Raw genomic sequence first — 22,320 nt, 5'->3', positions numbered from 1 at the left:
TATAAGTACAGAGTTAGGTTTCTTCTATTTTAGCCTATATTATATACATGTCACACATACTTTTGAACCTAGGGCAATAATTTGAACAATTACGGTAGACATCACAAATCTGATATCACACACCAAATATCAAGGCTATAGCTATTATTGATTCAGAGAAGAAAAGTGACCACGCCCCCTGGCAGTCATGTTTTTTGACGAATCGGAATAATTTGAAAAATCTTGGTAGATGGTCACACAAGAACCATTTGTGTAAAATTATTTTAAAATCGGGCTAGCAGTTTCAAACAAGAAGATTTTTAAAGTTTCCACTACATACATATAGGGAAAAGTGACCACGCCCCCTGGCAGCCATGTTTTTTGACAAATCAAAATAATTTGAATGATCTTGGTACAGGGTCACACAAGGACCATTGTGTAAACTTATTCTAAAATCGGGCCAGCAGTTTACACAAGAAGAATTTTTAAAGTTTCCACTTTATACATATAGGGAAAAGTGACCACGCCCTCTGGCGGCCATGTTTTTTGATGAATCAAAGTAATTTGAATAATCTTGGTAGAGGGTCACACAAGGACCATTTGTGTAAAATTATTCTAAAATCGGGCAAGTAATTTCACTCAAGAAGATTTTTAAAGTTTCCACTATATGCATATAGGGAAAAGTGATCATGCCCTCTGGCAGCCATGTCTTTTGACGAATCAGTATAATTTGAACAATCTTGGTAGAGGGTGACATAAGGACCATTTATGTGAAATTATTTCAAAATCGGACCATCTGTTTAGAAGGATATGTCGCTTGAAGATTTTTCTATTTTTAACTCTGGCGGCCCCTATGCGCAACCAAGCGGAACTGTTTGAATAACTTTAGTAGAGGACCATCCAAGGAACATCCATGCCAAGTGTCATCAAAATCCATTCAGCGGTTATGGAGGAGATGTCTTTTAAACATAACTGTTGACGCCGGACGACTTGACGGACGGACGGACGCACGACGGGCCGGGCTCAGCGTGATCACAATACCTCACCATGAGAACTTTGTGCTCAGGTGAGCTAAAAACTTTACAAAAAATTTCAAAGGTATAAAATGGGGCATATCTTCATAAACTGTAAGTACCGGTAAGTGTTACAGAACCTGGCTCATAGTGGTATTTTACAATGCCAAAATCTTATGAAGAATTTGAAAGCATTCAGTAAAATAGTACCTGAGAAACATGCTTACATGCAAGTCAAAAGAGGGTAGAGTTATCAAACCTGCCATCTGAAGTCAACTTATGATGTTAAAGTATGTGTGGAGTTTGAAAACATTTGGTGGAGCAATTTCTGAGACCATGCTTATATGCAAAACTTTCATAAATTTCTAAGTTAAAAAGAGGCATAATTTTGATGAAATAAAAGCTAGGGTTATGTGAAGTATCCTGTCAGGTCATTTACTGATGCTGAAGACTTGTGTGAAGTTTGAAAGCATTTAGTGCAAGAATGTTTGACTTTTATGCAACTTCAGTGACATGATGTTGAACCTGGCACATACACAAAATAGCCCAACTAAGAATGACTTCATTTTACATGAAGATACCTTAGAGTATATTTATCATTATTTCATGTCTGGTAAAGTTTCATGAAAATCCAAACAGAATATGGAGGAACTGTTACTATGACAATATTGCCCAACACATATCAAAAGGGGCAACAAATCTATTAAAAATCATCTGACCAGATTAGCAGCTACAAAAACTTGCCTTCTTACAGTAATTTTCTAAAATTTCATTAGAACATTTAAATCTAGATCTGTAAATGTTTCCTGAGTAATAATTACAATTCTGAATACAAACAGTTTTAACAGTTTCTTATTTGTTTAAAGGATTACCACAAGCTGTTTAACCAATGCTTTGTGCCCAAGATTTGAACTTCTTGGACATTTCCGACCTCAAGAATGTAACAGACAGTTTGAATGATATAATAAAAAGTATCTAAAATTAAAATTTGAATTTTAAAGAGTTTCAGGCCAGAGATGCTTGTGTTAATATATTACCAAATATACTAATTAAATCCTTATACTAACAAATCTACAAATTAATGGGATGTTTTAATAATCCTAGCCTGTTTTCAAGTCTCATTAAATTTTGTTAGAACGCTTTATAAATGCAAGCTTTAATGTCAATGGAAGTGCTGATTTTTGTTGTTTTTTATCAATACAATTTTGTGTTTTAAAATCACATGTTCTCTTCGTTTTTTGTTTTTTTTTTCAAAATTTTTAAAAAGTGTACCCTCTTTGTAGTTCTATACCAGTAACATCAAATGTTTTTCTCTGCGAATTCATTAACACACAGAAAAACATTGTTTTTGGTTTACTGCCCTTTTTCAACAGTATTTCAGTTCTGTAATGCCGGACAGTTAACCTATCCAATGTTCTTGGATTCTGTACCAGAACAAACCTGTTTTCCATAAGTAACTGTCAATTTCCCCACATGAATCGGAGGAGGACAAATGATTTCAGACACAATGTCTTCTGTCAAATCATCACGGACAACGTATGCCTCACCCGGAGATCGAACTCACACTCAATGATCCATAGATCTGCGCTCTCCGTATTGAGTTAAACGGGCGGGCTGCTGAAAACATGTTTCAATTCTTATTCATAAATAAGGCAGTCTGAAAGACAGCTAAATCCCCCGCCAATGCTATGGATAGTGAAAGGGTAAACCTTTGACCTTTAGCTGTGACTTTGACCTTGAACTGACATGGCTGACTCATGAATTCTGCACAACGTCTTGATGAGGTGATCGTTTGACCCAAGTTTCATGAAAATCCTTCAAGGGGTTTAGGAGATACAGAGCTCAAACCTTTGACCTTGAGTTGTGACCTTGACCTTGAGTTGACATGGCTGACTCATGAGTTCTTGATGCGGTAATCATTTGACCCAAGTTTGATGAAAATCCTTAAAGGGGTTTAGAAGATACAGAGCAGACACAAAATGCAAGGCTCAAACCTTTCACACTAAGTTGTGACCTTGACCTTGAGCCGGCATGGCTGACTCATAAGTTCTGCACATTGTTTTGATGAGATGATCATTTGACCAAAGTTTTATAAAATTCCTTCAAGGGGTTTAGGAGATATAGAGCAGACAGGAAATGAAAGGCTAAAACCTTTGACCTTGAGTTTTGACCTTGACCTTGAGCTGGCATGGCTGATTCATGAGTTCTGCACATCGCCTTGATGAGGTGATCATTTGACCCAAGTTTCATATGAATCCTTCAAGGGAATAAGGAGATACAGAGCAGACACAAAATGGAAGGCTCAAACCTTTGACCTTCAGTTGTGAATAGAGCGGGCACAAAATGGAAGGCTCAAACCTTTCACCCTAAGTTGTGACCTTGACCTTGAGCTGACATGGCTGACTCATGGGTTCTGCACATCGTCTTGATGAGGTGATCATTTGACCAAAGTTTTATAAAATTCCTTCAAGGGGTTTAGGAGATATAGAGCGAACACAAAATGGAAAGCTCAAACCTTTGACCTTGAGTTGTGACCTTGACCTTGAGCTGACAAGGCTGACTCATGCGTTCTGCACATCGTCTTGATGAGGTGATCATTTGACCCAAGTTTTATAAAATTCCTTCAAGGAGTTTAGGAGATATAGAGCGAACACAAAATGGAAGGCTCAAACCTTTGACCTTGAGTTGTGACCTTGACCTTGAGCTGACAAGGCTGACTCATGCGTTCTGCACATCGTCTTGATGAGGTGATCATTTGACCCAAGTTTTATAAAATTCCTTCAAGGGGTTTAGGAGATATAGAGCAGACACAAAATGGAAGGCTCAAACCTTTGACCTTGAGTTGTGACCTTGACCTTGAGCTGTCGAGGCTGACTCATGGGTTCTGCACATCGTCTTGATGAGGTGATCATTTGACTCAAGTTTCATAAAAATCTTTAAAGGGGTTTAGGAGATATGGAGCGGACACGAAAGTGATACGGACAGACGGACGGAAGGACGGAATGACAGAAGGACGGACGGAGACCATTCCTATAACCCTCCACCACTTGTGGCGGGGGATTAACAAGGTACTGTACTTTTAAGTGTCATATTACATAAAAATGTCATAAAGGTCCCTTAAAGCATGACAAATCTCAAATTAATACGAAGTAATATGAGACTCACTGTAGCGGCGGCAATTGACGAGTGCCAGTTAAATCTGACGGCACACACGATTGCGGCGATTATCAACATCACAGAGTACAACACAAGGTAGATCAACTCCTGGATATAAGAATTGGGTCAGTATGAAAAGTTTGGTAAAGATCCAACTAGCAAAACTCTAAACCCATGTTAAATATATAGCTGTTAGTAATGAGGTCTCAATCGTTGCAGCTGACTAAACACACTGTTTATGGAATTCATTCTAGATATCTAGCATATCAAAGTAGACGATCAATAATGAAAATCGACAATTTTCATGAAATAACATATTATCCTTGTAGGTTAATAATTAAATTTTGCGTTCTTAATTAGCTAATACAAGTATATACTGCTTTCGGTACAAATCTGGGAATGTTGAAATTGAAGAAAGTGAATACCCAAAGTCATATAAGAAACAAAAGTGTTTAGGGTTACCAGACCAACAGTTACTGAAAAATTGAGTCTCGACCCAAGTTTCCTTTTCATCTTCGATTTTATTTAAATAAAATTGCCTTTGTCATTACTGGTGTACTGCCTTAACATACAAAATAGATAATTTTATAAATATAGAGTTAAAAACGGTTCTTGCATACTGCACTCCCCCTCATTGTAATTTATCTATATTTCATATAAGATTATTCTTTTCATTGAATAACATGTCGGCAACTTCATTTCTAAGAACCTTACGATTTGAAGTGTAGAAACAGTGTGTTTAGTTGCAAAGGTTACTTTCCAGTCTGAAATAAAGATTAGAAAATTCAAATGCACAAAAGTGAATACTGCCTCCATTCCTTATCTATCCACTGTAAAGGTCTAAAGATCATTAATTGATTCATTATATTTTTTTTTCCAAAAATTGGGTTAAATAAAAAGTCATCAAGTTATGTTTATATATAAAACCTGAAAGAAGCATTCAACCATCATGCTTTGCTGCCAAAAACATTGCATCTAAATATATTTTTTCAAGATTTGTAGAATTATAAAAATGAATGGGTTCAAGTTCAGTTTTGTGCATTGTATAATGAAGTGTGTGACTTAGTGACACTTCAAGTTACACAGCAATCCTCTATGTGTAACTTTCTAGCAACGAGAGAAACTCATGCAACATGTGACTGTGTCAATACTCACTGCGGCTGCACCTATACTGGCGTCCCAGTGTCCACGTGCAGCACAGACTATAGCTGCTACCAACATCATCAATGAGTACAGAACGTAGTAGATTAATTCCTAAATCGTGAAACAACACACCATGCAAGTAATGTGAAACAAAATTTAAAGTGAAAGTGCAGGAACAATTGATGTCTTGTTGTCTAATACAAGTAAATGTTTCCCTGTATTTAACAGCATGCATGATGAACTAGAAAATCTGAATCATTTAAATTTGTGGGGTATTTATTCTGAATCATTTAAATTTGTTGGGTATTTATTTTCATGGATTTTGTAGTTGCGACATTCCATGAAATACAGATGTTTACCAGTAAGCAAATTTTCTATGTACTTTTTTTTAAAATCTGAAATCCAAAATTTTCCCTCCAAAACCATAAAATTTCATGCCAACAGGTTGATTTCACAGTAAGCTGAAAAACATCATGGATTTTATTTGAGAATCAGATTCTAGGTAGGAATTTATCTCCCTTGATTTGAAGTATTTTAAAAGATTTTTCAGTACACAAACATCTACTTGTACTTCACAACAACACAATAAAAAGATGACATAACATCAGTCACTCCACGTAACAACATCGGGTGTCAGGGATCATCTCATCATACTTACTGCCGTGGCCCCGATAGACGAGTGCCAGTGACCACGTGAAGCTGCCACAATCCCCGATATTAGCAACATCAACGAGTACAGGACATAGTAGATTAATTCCTATATAAAACACATGTAGTGATGAAATAATCTAAACAAAATACTCCACGAATATCCACATTCAATGGTGCATGGCTTTAAAATGAACATCAAAATTTCAAAATTGTTTGAAAAAACTAGAGCCATCACTAAAGATGATGAATGTACCCCCCGCATGCACTGACACAGTACATTGCAATTTGACGCACACAAGATTGCATAATTATGTGGACTGTATGTATATAGACTGTATGTATACAGTATAGTAACAAAAAACAAAGTCCCATAACTATGCAGAATTTTTATCTAAAAGAACGTAACATGCACCATGCACAACTAGGGTTGGTACTGATCACTTGTGTGAAGTTTCATTAAATTGCAAGGGTTCAGAAGATTAGGCGCACACAAGATTGCATATGCAGACTGTATGTACATAGTATGTTAAAAAGAAACAAAGTCCCGTAACTCTGCAATTTTTGTTGTTGAAAGAACCTAACATGCCCCATGCACAACTACTGTTGTTACTGATCACTTGTGTGAAGTTTCATTAAATTGTGTCAAGGGGATCAGGAGAGATGGTGCGCACAAGATTGTGTCTATGTATTTAGCATAGTAACAAAAAACAAAGTCCCGTAACTCTGCAAATTTTTTTTCTGAAAGAACCTAACATGCCCCATGCACAATTACTGTTGTTACTGGTAACTTGTGTGAAGTTTCATTAAATTGTGTCAAGGGGATGAGGAGAGATGGTGCGCACAAGATTGTGTCTATGTATATAGCATAGTAACAAAAAACAAAGTCCTATAACTCTGCATTTTTTTTTTTGAAAGAACCTAACATGCCTCATGCACAACTACTGTTGTTACTGATCACTTGTGTGAAGTTTCATTAAATTGTGTCACGGGGATCAGGAGAGATGGTGCGCACAAGACTGTGTCTATCTATATAGCATAGTAACAAAAAAACAAAGTCCCATAACTCTGCAACTTTTTTTCTGAAAGAACCTAACATGCCCCATGCACAACTACTGTTGTTACTGATCACTTGTGTGAAGTTTCATTAAACTGTGTCAAGGGGATCAGGAGAGATGGTGCCCACAAGATTGTGTCTATGTATTTAGCATAGTAACAAAAAACAAAGTCCGGTAACTCTGCAAATTTTTTTTCTGAAAGAACCTAACATGCCCCATGCACAATTACTGTTGTTACTGATAACTTGTGTGAAGTTTCATTAAATTGTGTCAAGGGGATGAGGAGAGATGGTGCGCACAAGATTGTGTCTATGTATATAGCATAGTAACAAAAAACAAAGTCCTATAACTCTGCATTTTTTTTTTGAAAGAACCTAACATGCCTCATGCACAACTACTGTTGTTACTGATCACTTGTGTGAAGTTTCATTAAATTGTGTCACGGGGATCAGGAGAGATGGTGCGCACAAGACTGTGTCTATATATATAGCATAGTAACAAAAAAACAAAGTCCCATAACTCTGCAACTTTTTTTCTGAAAGAACCTAACATGCCCCATGCACAACTACTGTTGTTACTGATCACTTGTGTGAAGTTTCATTAAATTGTGTCAAGGGGATCAGGAGAGATGGTGCCCACAAGATTGTGTCTATGTATTTAGCATAGTAACAAAAAACAAAGTCCTATAACTCTGCATTTTTTTTTCTGAAAGAACCTAACATGCCCCATGCACAATTACTGTTGTTACTGATAACTTGTGTGATGTTTCATTAAATTGTGTCAAGGGGATGAGGAGAGATGGTGTGCACAAGATTGTGTCTATGTATACAGCATAGTAACAAAAAACAAAGTCCCATAACTCTGCAAAATTTTTTTTTGGAAGAACCTAACATGCCTCATGCACAACTACTGTTGTAACTGATCACTTGTGAGAAGTTTCATTTAATTGTGTCCAGGGGATGAGGAGAGATGGCGCGCTCAAGACTGTGTCTATGTATATAGCATAGTAACAAAAAACAAAGTCCCATAACTCTGCAATTTTTACTGAAAAAACCTAACATGCCCCATGCACAACTAGATCTACTGTTGTTACTGATCACTTGTGTGAAGTTTCATTAAATTGTCTCAAGGGGATGAGGAGAGATGGTGCGCACAAGATTGTGTCTACGGACAGACAGACGGACAGACAGACAACCTGAAACCAGTATACCCCCCTTTGCAACTTTGTTGTCGGGGGGTATAAAAAGTTTACATCTAGAGTTGTGCCCCTTAAATCTGAAAACAGAAACAAAGGCAACTAAGCACAAGATCAGTTTTATAATATTTTTGAGTAAAAAATAAAAAATAATACATTTACCTTAAAAATTCAAATATTAAATGTCAATTAAAACAAAGAGACAAAATGTCACTTAATTTCTACTGTAGTAAAATGTAGTTTATACCTGTCAAAATGAACAAAACAAGAGCACCGCAATGTGCAGCAATATAAGCCCAAAGGTATGACCTTTGACCCCTAAGTGTGACCTTGACCTTGAAGCGAGCCAGCCAGAATATGTGCTCTGCATGTCGTCTCAATGTGGTGAACATTTGTGCCAAGTTTTTTTTAAATCATTCAAGCAGTTACTGAGTTACAGTGCAGACACGAAACATAGTCATATGACCTTTGACCCTCTAAGTGTGACCTTGACCTTAAAGCAAGCCATCCAGAACATGCGCTCTGCATGTTGTCTCGATGTGGTGAACATTTGTGTCAAGTTTCTTCGAAATCCTTCAAGGGGTTCAGGTAGGTCCTTTGACCCCTAAGTGTGACCTTGACCTTTAAGTGAGCCATCCGGAACATGCGCTCTTCATGTCGTCCTGATGTGGTGAACATTTGTGCGAAATTGTGCCAAATGTCTTTAAAATCCTTCACGCAGTTCAAGAGTTACAGAGCGGACACAAAACAAAGTCATATGACCTTCGGCCCTTGTGTGACCTTGACGCGAGCCATCCAGAACATGGGCTCTGCACGTTGTCTCAATGTGGTGAACAGATGTGTCAAGTTTCTTTGAAATGCTTCAAGGGGTTCAGAATATACATAGAAAGTTCCACAGATCAAACAAGAGATCACAGAGTGATCTTGGCGCCCACCAATGTGCCATTTTTGAGTGTTCCAAATTTCAAGACTTATTGACTGGCTCAAGGTCAAATTTTTTATTTCCGTACACAGCACTGTTCATGTGGTCCAAATTCGAAAGCTGTAGCTTGAGAAATGTGAAAGTAGGTCACTAGATCAATTTCAAGGACAAAGTTCTTTGTACACAAAACTATGCATGTGCATAAAGTTTGAAGGCTGTAGTTTGAGAAATCTGAAAGTAGGTCACTAGGTCAATCTTAAGGTCAAAGTTTATTTCTGTACACAAAACTACGCAAGTGGTCCAAATTTGAAGACTGTAGCTTGAGAAATGTGAAAGTAGGTCACTAGGTCAAAATCAAGGTCAAATTTCACTTCAGAACACAAAGCTATGCATGTGGTCCAAATTTGAAGCCTGTATCTTCAAAAATGTGAAAGTAGGTCACTAGGTCAATGACAAGGTCAAAGTTTGTTGCGGTACACAATCCTATGCATGTGGTCTAAATTTGAAGCCTGTAGCTACAGAAATGTGAAAGTAGGTCACTATGTCAATCTTAAGGTCAAAGTTCATTTCGGTACATAAAACTATGCAAGTGGTCCAAATTTGAAGGCTGTAGCTTGAGAAATGTGAAAGTAGGTCACTAGGTCAAAATCAAGGTCAAATTTTATTTCGGAACACAGAACTATGCATGTGGTCCAAATTTGAAGCCTGTATCTTCAAAAATGTGAAAGTAGGTCACTAGGTCAATGTTAAGGTCAAAGTTTGTTTCGGTACATAAAACTATGCATGTGGTCCAAATTTGAAGGCTGTAGCTTGAGAAATGTGAAAGTAGGTCACTAGGTCAAAATCAAGGTCAAATTTCATTTCAGAACACGAAACTATGCATTTGGTCCAAATTTGAAGCCTGTACCTTCAAAAATGTGAAAGTAGGTCACTAGGTCAATGTCAAGGTCAAAGTTTTCTTCAGTGCACAAAACTAGGCATGTGGTCCAAATTTGAAGGCTGTAGCTACAGAAATGTGAAAGTAGGTCACTAGGTCAAAATCAAGGTCAACTCATGTCAAGGTTCATCTTGCCACTCAAAAATACACTTGTGGTCCAAATTTGAATGCTGTAGTTATTGACAAGAAGATTTTAAAAGCTTTTCCCTGTATAAGTCTATATGAACCATGTGACCCCCGGGGCGGGGCCATATTTGACCCTAGGGGGATCATTTGAACAAACTTGGTAGAGAACCACTAGATGATGTTACATTACAAATATCAAAGCCCTAGGCTTTGTGCAAGTTTGGTCAAAATCCCCCTAGTAGTTTCTGAGGAGATGCGATAACGAGAAATTGTTAACGGATGGACGGATGGATGGACGGAAGGACGGACCACGGACGCAGAGTGATTTTGATGATGGTGGGCTAATAAATAGGGTTAAGTGCTTGATTTAATTTGAAACATTTAGACCCAAGTTTTTATAATGGGAGGAAAATCACAATTTTGTTTAACTTTTTTCAAACAGAAAATTTTCTACAAAGTAGATTTAATCAAACTTGTCACAGTTGTAAAGAAATGGTCTATAATATTATGAAATAAAATGTTTATGTCAGTGGAATTTGGAATTATTTAACATGTCAAACATTTTAATATCATATTTTATCTTTAAAAAGATAGTAACATTTGGCACCAACCAATCTCTCAGGATTCTGCAGATGTTGTAACATGAAAAAACATGCATTGTAAGATTATCTATCTAGGAGTATTTGTACAAGATAAAATATGTGGGATACTGACAGGAAATTACCGAGATACAATTTTTCACCAACAGAGAAATGTGACCTTGACTCCTGACCTTTAATCTACCCGCTCTAAAAATATTATTAAATGTTATAAATATAGTTTATATACAGTCGAAACTCGGTATCTCAAACTCGCTTTCCTCGAAATTCCTCTTAAGTCGAAGAAATTTTCAAGTCCTGTCAAATTTCCTTCTTTATATATGTAATTAGACTCCGGTTACGTCAAAATTTGACTTACTGAGACTCCGGATGTGTCGAAAGGGATTTTCAGTCCCGTCAATAAAATTCAAGTGCATTGGAAACTCGGCAAATCGAAGCGGGGAAAACATGCGATAAAATTTTACACATCTCATTGTGAAGGTACATGTCCATGTTTATTGCCTAACTAGAGAGCAGTGATGCCGACATATCAAAGGTGCAGTGATTATCAAAGTGAGATAATGTCATACTGCCATAATGATAATTGTTTGATTTAAACATTAGATTTCTTAATCAGTGGTCATTTGTTTTTGAGAAGTTATGAAAACTGCTTTTAATTTAAACTAATGAATTAATTAGTTTGAACAGCTGAGATCTTTAATAAGTATTAATTAGAGGTAATCGCGATGAGAATGTATAAAAAAAATAGCTTCTTGGGGGAAAGCATCGTTCGTTCAAAATCAGATCGAAATGCTGTCAATCCTCCAGGAGAGAAATGTGGTACAAAAATGGAAACTTGGCTCAAAACATTTTATGTTAGTATCATTTTTATTTTTCGAAAAACTGAAAAATTTGATAAACACAAACTGTACGGGATCGTGTACGCGTTAAGTGCTGACAGCGTATACGCGGCATCAAGGAAACGTTTTTTATTCAATCTTTTCGCTATTAAACCCACTTTTTCTCATTATTTCGTCCATATTCCTCCCTCCTCATAACTCGAATTTCGGTTATCTCGAAATAAAAAGAATGGTCCCTTAAAATTCGAGATATCGAGTTTCGACTGTAGTTACAAATATAATGCCTAAATCCATTGTTTGGCAAATTAAATTTATAATACAAAAAAAATCTGCTAAATACTGCCAAAAAAGTATAATTATGTCTGCAATACTGTTTATAAATAAACAAACTAGAAACAAACATTAAGTTTCTATAAATTCAATACATGTATCTGGATACGCTTTCAGACAGGAAATAATACTATAAAAACACAAGTTTTATTTTGTAAATATTAAATCCTGCTAAAATAATTCTAACAAAACAAAAAAGATGTATCTTTTAGGGGAAAAAAATAATAGAGAATTTACTGTCAATCTCAAAATGTTATGTTTATACTTACAATGAGTCCCCAAGGTCCAGGCAGCTTGTATATGATTCTAAACAAATGAAAGCCAAAGAGAAGAAGAGTTGTTATAAATGCCGACATTGTTACAAACTGTACCCAACCTCCTCCGTATGGTCCCCAGTGAATCCAAATACTCGCACAGATAAACGCAATGATGTCTAAAATCTGAAACAGAAACACAGATGAACTGTCTTAGCAACCACCTGTATTAAACAACCACTTTTTTGTTCTAATTTTAACCTGTTTTCAGCAGCCATCTGCCTTAAGCAGCCAGATTATGCTGCTTCTTTGGCTGGCTGTTTGCTACAGGTTTGACTGTACTTCAAGGTAGTTTGTATCAAAAATATTTCTACAAAGGTGAATCTGATTAAACCCTGATTTTTCAAAACTTCAGAAATTATTTATAAAATTCTGCAAATAGAAACATGGGATTGTGAGCTTGACTTTTTGCAAAACTGATTTGAAAAATTTGAACCAAACAAGTTTTCATAATGGAAGTCTATGGGAAAATAACAATTTCATCATTTTTGCACCTAGAAATTTTTCTACAACATAGGTTTTAGTTTGTGCTCTCTACATGTACCTCGACTGGCTGACAAACTTAAAACGATAAACATCTAATAATCAAAGGCAATCATCCTATATAGTTTTAACAGTCATAGACCCAATTGTTGTTTTCATCACTGCTTCACATCAATTGCTTAAACCACTGCTCCTCTACCTTCTTGTATCAGTACAAGGCAAATCTTCCACCTTTGATGAAAGCATAGCATAAGGACATCCTAATTAACATATGATTAGTAAGAAACTTACACATTCTACAATTTTTAAAATTCCCTGGTATGTCCTTAGAAAAGCTTTATCAAGCCCTATTCCTTCTGAACTACTGCTTGTAGTTGTAGTCGAGTGCTCATATGTTGTCGCCATCGTTCAAGTATTTAGCAGTCTAGAACCTGTAAATACAAAATGCAAAATAATATTCAAATCTGTTAATGAAATAAAGTCCAACATCTGCTATGCATTCAGACGTTAACCAGTGATATCTATCAAATCCAAGAATATTATTCATATTCACAGATACAGTTGAACCTGCCATATCTGCCACCTGCCTTTTACAGCCAGTCAGCAGACTTCGCAAACAAATGCACATTTGATTCTAATTTCTACTTGTATTAAGCAACCATCTGCCATAAGCAGCCAGACTGTGTCCAGACTGTGTCGCTCCCCTGACTGGACACCTAATACAGGTTTGACTGTAGAATTATTGCTTCAGCATGTTCAGAATTACTTGTAGATCTTCATGCCTGTAAAAAACCTTAATAAGCATTGTATTTCATCACCTACTTATTGCAACATTCACAATATAAGTCAGAAGCTAACTTCAAAGAAAACATTATGTCATCTCAAAGAATGGATTAATGCATTAGCCTTCATGTGACTTACTGTAAAATCGGTGGTTCTACCCAGATGCCCACTTGTGATAAAATAATGCACAGAGGAGCACCTGGGGTCTTCCTCCACCATCAAAGCTGGAATGTCACCATATGACTTATAACTGTGTTGATGCGACTTAAACCAAACAAAATAAAAAATAATGCATTAACATAAAGAAGCTATACTGACTTTTCTGCACTGAAGTGATGTTCAAATCATTCTTAACAAGAACAAAAGAATATGGTTAAAGAAGACCTTTAAACAGACTGCTAGTTAACCTAAAGATGCTTTAATACAGATTAATAAGTAATTACTAATTTACTGTGAAACCATAAAATTTCATAGGCATTAAGTTAATCTAGGATGAAACAAGGAGCTGCGTTCAATAAACGCTTGATGCCTCCAGTGGCATCCTTGTCGATAGATTTTGCACCTAAGTCCAAAACGAGGTCAAGGTCAAACTGAGGTCAGGTGATGTTTGAAGATGAGGAATGGTCACGATTTACATCTGTATTAGTATCAATTCATTCTTGGAAGGGGTATTGATGCTAGACGAAACAGTCCCATTTGGTTAACCAGGAGATGGCCCATATAAAGCAACCTAAGTCCAAAATGAGGTCAAGGTCAAGGTCAAACTGAGGTCAGGTGATGTCTGAAGATAAGGAATGGTCACAGGTTACACCTGCATTAGTATCAAGTCATTCTAGTAAGGGGTATTGATGGTAGACGAAACAGTCTCATTTGGTTAACCAAGAGATGGCCCATATAAAGCAACCTAAGTCAAAAATGAGGTCAAGATCAAGGTCAAACTGAGATCAGGTGATGTCTGAAGATGAGGAATGGTCACAGGTTGCATTAGTATCAAGTCATTCTAGTAAGGGGTATTGATGCTAGATGAAACGGTCCCATTTGGTTAACCTCATACGGACGGACAGGACAATCACTATATGCCTCCCGCATAAAAATATGTGTCGTCATACAGATGTATTTGCTCTTCAAAGGTGTCACCAAAAAGAGGTTGTAAGTTGTATATCAAGTTCCCCAAACAGAAACATAAGCTATATATTAAATGTTGTTGTAGGGAGGTGTTTACTCTTGAGGTGTCATTAAATGCAGGTTGTAGTGTACCACACATAAAAACAATAGATACAACTCTTGTATATCAAGTTGACATTAATAACTTCAAACCATTAACCATTAACAAATAGATCAGTGTCAACATAACTCTTTGTTTCAATGGAGTATAAAACCTTTTATATACACCTATATGTATATATACCTATATGTATAAAACATGAAATTTGACAAAAATTAAAGACATTAAGACAATGTGCATTTTTGTAATAGTTTGTCAGTGGAAATAATGCAAGACTGGTGTAACAGGTCTGCAGCTAGACTTCCACCTCAGCCATTTTCTGCAGCTCAAACTTGTCACATGACTCAAAAGATATTAAATGTTATTCTTACACTACTTTTGCAGTAAAAGTGGCTCCTAACCGTTATGAGCAAGACAATAACTCCATTAATTAAAAAATTAAGAAGGTTCAATACGGAATTTTTCTCTACCTGTTTATATTTAATTGTGAAATACAAGCTGATTTTTTTTTACAGAATTTTTATAGGTATATAATAAGATCCAACGACTATTCCTACAAAATTAATCACAGAACTTAGATGTATTCATTATGACAAAACCTTGAAATTCTTGTATAAAAATGAATTTTACCTAAGCATGTATAATTACTACAGTAGGATTACAACAGGCCTCACAGGCCTATACTAATGCCTTTAACCTTTAACTCCATCCTTTAGGCAATAAAACAACACTCATTTACTAATTACTAACATTCATTAATGGAGAATAGGTTAACAGTTACTGTAATATTAAAAAGAACAAACAGTTGCAATAATTTACTTCTGCATTCAGTACTAAAAGTCAAATATATGAATATCACAATTTCAACCCAACTACATTGTATAGAGAAGATTCACCACTTGCTGTTTTAAAAAGTACCCTAGGTGACAGCTTACTAGACTTATCAGTGCTTCATCTTGATAACTTTATAAGGGATTGGCAGGACAGCATTAAACTGCAGATCACAGTTAGTCCGCTTTCACAGGGATTTGAGCCTGTGACCACCAGATCATTACAGCTGTCAATGATTCGGTCTGAGGCATATTGACGGTATCGATATATTGGAAGACAGACATCGACGATACATCGATATATTGATTTGCACACATATATATGAGCCAGTAACAGGCTATCACTTATTTAGCTGTTTTGTGCATGGCATGTATATTTGACTGCTTATTATATATGTTTTTGTAATACAATATATTTTGTCATTATGGCTATGATGTGAGTCTAGATATGACCCAATCTGACAGTTAGTCAACTTCATTTACCCAACAAAGTACTTCTGGGCAGGAAAAACGTGGATTTTGTGTTGGAAAAAGATTTTGTGAATCTATCTATTTGTAAGTGTATCGATATTTTAAAATGTGTATCGATAATTGATCGGCCAAAAAATATCATCAATACATCGATATTGTTTCTATCGATGACAGCTCTACAGATCATGTCTGCGGGGACCATGGTTAATACCTTCTCACAGGGATTTGAACCTGTGACCTCCAGATCATGTCTGCAGGGACCAGGGTTACTACATTCTCACAGGGATTTGAACCCGTGACCTCCAGATCATGTCTGCGGGGACCATGGTTAATACCTTCTCACAGGGATTTGAACCTGTGACCTCCAGTTCATGTCTACAGGGACTACGGTTACTACATTCTCACAGGGATTTGAACCCGTGACCTCCAGATCATGTCTGCGAGACCATGGTTACTACATTCTCACAGGAATTTGAGCCTGTGACCTCTAGATCATGTCTGCTGGGACCATGGTTACTGCATTCTCAAAGGGATTTGAACCAGTGACCTCCAGATCATGTCTGCGGGGACCATGGTTACTACATTCTCAAAGGGATTTGAACCTGTGACCTCCAGATCATGTCTGCGGGGACCATGGTTACTATATTCTCACAGGAATTTGAGCCTGTGACCTCCAGATCATGTCTGCGGCTGGTACTCATTCTCACAGGATTTGAGCCTGTGCTCTATCAGTCTGCGGGACAGGTAGCATTTCAAGGATTGACCAGTGACCTCCAGATCATGTCTGCAGGGACCATGGTTAATACATTCTCAGGGATATGAACCTGTGACCTCAAGATCATGTCTGCGGGGACCATGAATACAACCTTTTCAAAGGGATTTGAACCTGTGACCTCCAGATCATGTCTGCAGGGACCATGGTTATTATATTCTCACAGAGATTTGAACCTGTGACCTCCAGATCATGTCTGCGGGGACCATGGTTACTATATTCTCACAGGGATTTGAACCTGTGACCTCCAGATCATGTCTGCCGGGACCATGGTTATTATATTCTCACAGGGATTTGAACCTGTGACCTCCAGAACATGTCTGCGGGGACCGTGGTTACTACATTCTCACAGGGATTTGAACCTGTGACCTCAAGATCATGTCTGCGAGGACCATGTTTAATACATTCTCACAGGGATTTGAACCTGTGACCTCAGACCTCTACATCATGTTTGGGGAGACCCTGGTTAGTCCGCTCTCACAGGGATTTGGACCTTTGACTTCTAGATCATGTTTGAGGGGACCACTGTTACCTTCTGAATCTGTCTGATCTCAGACATCTATAGGGATTGTAACCTGTGACATCTAGATCATGTTTGTAAGGACCAGTTAACCCGCTCTCAAAGAGATTTGAACCTGTGAACTCCAAATTATGCTTGAGGGGACCAAGGTTAGTCGCTGTCACATGGATTTGAACAAGTGAACTTCAGGTCAGAAGTCTTAAGCTCTATCCCACCTTATTCTACTCCAACTGCACAACAGCTTTTTAGTTTTTACATATAACATACTTTCTGCATAATAAACCTACAGGCTACACAAATTTGGGAAAATTTAAATAGACTTTTTATGGTTTATTGACACACTATTTTTGTTCTAATCTGTTTGTTCCTAGCATATTATAAAATAAATAATAGGAAACACACAAAAGCAATACAGAACTAGAAGATGCTTTTGTAAAAAACACATGTCTCCCCCAATGCATAGTCATATACACAAGAAGTCAAAAGGGGATAGGAGCAAAGTCAAAGAGACACTGATGGTTGGCTGCACTAGGGAACATCTACTTGGCATGTCCAATCATCCCACTAAGTTTCACCATTCTGGGCCTAGTGGTTCTCCAGTTATGAATTGGAAATGGTTTACCATGTTCAATCCCCTGTGACCTTGACCTTTGATCCAGTGACCCCAAAATCAGTATTCTGGGTTAAGTGGTTCTCAAGTTATTGATTGAAAGAGACATAATTTTACAAATGCTATTACCGGTATTACTGCAAAAAGTCATTTAAAACTCAATATCTGCAAGCTGTTGCTAGTTGGAAGCAGAAGGGATTCCTTTTTAATATCAGATTTGTCAGCAGCATGTGCAAGGATTAAAAGTTTGGTGTGGATCCAGCAAGTTGTTCATGAGATGAACGCATTAAATGCAAATTCTGTCATCCGATGATTGATGCACAGTATGTAATCTACAACAGAAACTCTGATAAACTCATTCAGGGCCTCAGGGTCTGTTGAGCTGAAAATATTTCTGTACAGGTACATGAATTCAGAAACTAGGTCAACTTAGTTGCTTTTCACCACAAAAAGATCAGGTATTTGGTCAATTCATTTGTCTAAAAATGTAAATTCAGAAATCAAATCAATCCATTTACCTCCAAACATAGCCAGTAAATTCATTTGCCTCCTAACCTAATTTTATTTAAAATTCAGTAAATTCATAATAATTTGCCTCTTCGCATAAATTGTGAAATTCACTGAGTCAATCAAAATGTAGTAGTCAATTTATTTGTTTCAATAAATGGTGGAAAATGCACTTCATATGAATTGTAAATCTCTCAGCTATATATGTTAAGGTAGTATTAAATTAATATTCAAGACCCAGTCCGGGTGTGAATGACACCTTAGTGAAGAATGCTGATGTCAGATAACTGATTGATAACCTCAGTATGGTAGTTTATTATATTAAAGAGGCACATCTCCATATTTATTTATTTTATCTTTTTTATGCTCAACTCATTTACACATTTTATGCAACATCATTTTTCTCTCAAAAATCCATAAAATGTTGGTAATGTGAAAGTAACCAGTGAAATACGATTTTTGCAAGGTATCTAAATACAATACAATAAAAAAAATTGTGTTTCTGGTATCCCGACCTACCCTAAATTTTTGCTCCGTCCCTAAATGTTTTTATGGCCTTGAAGAATGTTTTTTTCAACTTCTTAACAAAAAGGTGCAAAACTGCACTTTTCATGCTTTAAACATGGTCAGTGATGCTAGAAATCAACTTACTGAAGCTCTGAAGGCATAACCCCCTTTAATATTTTGTATTCATTTTTTGACACAATGAGACATAAAATGAATGTTACTTTCAAACTTCTGACCAATGTTCAATCATGAATTTAGGCTCTTTCTTTTTCTGGTTTTAATATTATCATTTTACTAGGATACACTTCAAAATAAATCAACAACTCTGGTGTGTGTTTTACAACAAAAACTGTCATTTTCTTTGGCTTGCAAAATTATCTACCGTACTTGAACTAAATTATTTAAATATAGTAAATACATTGTACTGTGCATATTTTTAGTTATCACAAAATTGCACTGATGGTATGTCTGATGCGGACAGGAAAAGGCAAACCAATCCTTTCTTAACTGTTTGCTTCTTTAATAGGGTTTAACGCTACAAACAGTGTTTTTGTTGTATTGTTGCGTACATGTATATGGCAATCACATTTAAAACAAATATCAGCCGGTTCTCTGTAAGTAAAATGACAACTCCCCAAGTTGTCCTCTGACAGTCATGCCTAACCTGGGCTTCTGAGCTTGCCACCTAAATCTAAATAGAGTTCTCTTTTTACAAATGAGTAACTTTAAATGTTGGAAAATTTAAAAATTAACAACAATCATGCATGATATCTACAAAGCTTCAGAAAAAGGTACATGGGAAACGTAATGCACACTGACAAGGGTAACATAGGCAGTCAAAACATAAAAGAGAATCCAACATTTACACTTACAACTTAGGTCTTCATTCTCGACATTGATTAAAGCGGTATGTCAACCAACAGCAATTTTCTCATCAGCTCTTTTAATGGTTAACTACTAATACCTAGTGGGTATGTAATTTGTAAACACTTTTCATGTTAAACCTTACATAAATTTGTAAGCCTACACTAGATCACACAGATTTTGGGGATGCTGCTGGTTTCACTAAAATGGGGGAACAATTTAATATAACTAGAAGATGCTTTTGTAGAAAAGCCCATGTCTCCCCCTATGCATAGTCATAAAGGCAAGAAGTCAATGACTCAATAGGAGGCAGGAGCAGAAGTCAAAGAGACACTGATAGCTGGCTGCAACAGGGATTATCTACTTGGCATGTCCAGTCATCCCACTAAGTTTCAACATTCTGGGCCTAGTGGTTCTCAAGTTACGAACTGGAAACGGTTTTCCATGTTCAATCCCCTGTGACCTTGACCTTTGATCCAGTGACCCCAAAATCAGTAGTTTCAATATTCTGGGTTCAGCCCCTATGACCTTGACCTTTGATCGAATGACCCCGAAATCAATAGGGGTCATCTACTCTGCAATGTCCAATCATCCTATAAAGTTTCAACATTCTGGTTCTCAAGTTATTGATCGGAAATGGTTTTCCATGCTCAAGCCCATGACCTTTGATGGAGAGACCCCAAAAACAATAGGGGTCGGCTACTCCATAAGCCCTGCCACCCTATGAAGTTTTAAGGTTCTCATTTAAATGGTCTCCAGTTATTGATCAGAAATGAAGTGTGACAGATCATGGACAGAAGGACCGAGGGACAGGGCAAAAACAATATGTCTCCCCCAATGGGGGCAGACATAATTACTGATTTGGGGGGAAAAAAGAAGGCAACCAAAACTGATGCAGTATTACTTGCAGGCAGCTGTGAGTGGAGCAGCAGTTGCAAAACTCATGTGTTTTTTGGATGACATTTACAGATATGGTGTTGATAGTACTGATGTTTTGTTGTGCAAGTATAAATAAATCAAAATGAAACAGCAAGACCAACTGAATCCTACAGAATTAGATCCCTCTAACAGTCTTGTCTAGAGGTATACCTCTTGCTGCTATTTTCGTGTTACATCTGGTCTCACAGTATTTGATTTTTGCGAGAACAACAATGTGTAGCACTCTCTACAGAAAACAAATTTTACCTACTTTGAAAGCTGATTATGTTTCACACCCTATTTGTGTAAAGGTAGGTTAATTATTTTTAAATGCCCTCGTTGATCATTTGACAAGGTAAAATTGGTAATGAATTGTGTGTTGTCCAAATATTTGATGGAATTACCCTGTCACTGTCTTAAATTTACATTTCAATAATTGTTAATGTCTTACTCACGAAATTAATTTTGAAAATTTAGGGGTCCGATACATTTTACACTTTCACAGGAAGCGCTTTATCAAGTCGTATACAGTACTGCGAAATTAAAATTACATGTAACTCCCTTGGCAAAAGTGAAAGTCACATGCACTGGAAACAAGATGAGTTTAAAAGTAAACAAGGAAATTCATTGATGCAAGCATCAAAGACGCCGCCAAGTGTTGTGTCTGAAGTACATTTATTGCAATATGAGAAATCACCTAATCATTACTTTATTAGTCTGACTAGCACATAAAACAATATATGTTATAAACATGAAGAATATAACATTGCGAGTAGGTGGTCCCTATACATACAAAATTAAAGTAATTATTTCACTAACTAAGGTCACCTCCTGTGAAAAGTTGTGGTTCACAGAAACCATTATTTTTATTATCATGTAATGTAATGAGTGTTTTCTATTTACTGATGAAGTTTTATGGACCTTAGTCACCTACATTATAGATTTCAGAATGCAGATTATACACAGCAATTTACTGTTTCCGTTGCCAAAAACAACCAAAAATTTTGTCCAAGAAAAGAACGATATAACATAAATAATCTCTATATTGCCCCTATTCACAAAGCATGAATCTTTCTTATATACTTTTGAATATCATAGAATTCTTTTTAATTCGGATGAACGATAAACTTGAAGTCCTCGTTGAACTGTAAGGTTACTAGGCGTATGTCAGTGTCTAGATTCAAATCTAATATTACAAGAAATTTAGCAAGCATAATAACCCACTGCCAAAGTGTAGAAAATATTTCAATGAATTTTTTTTTTTTGTCAGGAATGGACAAATACAAAAACTATCTATTAAATTAAAAAAAAAAAGAAAAAAAAAAGAAGCAAGTAACAAGACATAATAAAACCAGAGCAACTGACTAGTCATATAAGATCAACAGGGCTTCGGAAATTTGCCGGTTTGTCGGTTTTGGACCGATTTTTGACTTTTCAGACCGATTCGTGAAGTGAAAAAACGAAAAAAATCGGTCCCGTAAAAATGGAGAAAAGTATTAATTTCGGTCTGATATCTCAATACACGATCACCTGCCAAGTGTTGGTCGCACCTTCAGATAGTCAATAAACGT

General features: G+C 36.6%; 1 protein-coding gene across 7 annotated transcripts in view; it reads right to left on the bottom strand.

Moving 5' to 3' along the window:
* The window catches only part of LOC123548558 (CKLF-like MARVEL transmembrane domain-containing protein 7), a 42,288-nt gene that overhangs the window by 13,374 nt on the left and 6,594 nt on the right, over positions 1-22,320 (bottom strand). For 5 of the 7 annotated variants that reach the window (XR_008371414.1, XR_008371413.1, XR_008371415.1 and 2 more), the window contains exons 2-4: positions 13,034-13,173; positions 12,215-12,385; positions 5,304-5,402 (exon numbers count right to left, since the gene is read on the bottom strand). Coding sequence is in view for 4 of the 7 variants with exons in the window: in XM_045335906.2 (XP_045191841.2) it covers positions 5,304-5,402; positions 12,215-12,385; positions 13,034-13,147 (384 nt within the window). In the remaining 3 variants the exon portion in view is untranslated. Of the gene's footprint in view, positions 1-4,157; positions 4,257-5,303; positions 5,403-5,949; positions 6,049-12,214; positions 12,386-13,033; positions 13,174-22,320 lie in introns of all 7 variants that reach the window. The other 2 variants (XM_045335910.2, XM_045335907.2) reach the window with 2 other exon arrangements.

Source organism: Mercenaria mercenaria, chromosome 6, assembly GCF_021730395.1.
Source record: "Mercenaria mercenaria strain notata chromosome 6, MADL_Memer_1, whole genome shotgun sequence".
Classification (NCBI taxonomy): Eukaryota; Metazoa; Mollusca; class Bivalvia; order Venerida; family Veneridae; genus Mercenaria; species Mercenaria mercenaria.
Note: the sequence above shows the minus strand (reverse complement) of the source record. Positions and strands in the feature narration are given on the sequence as shown.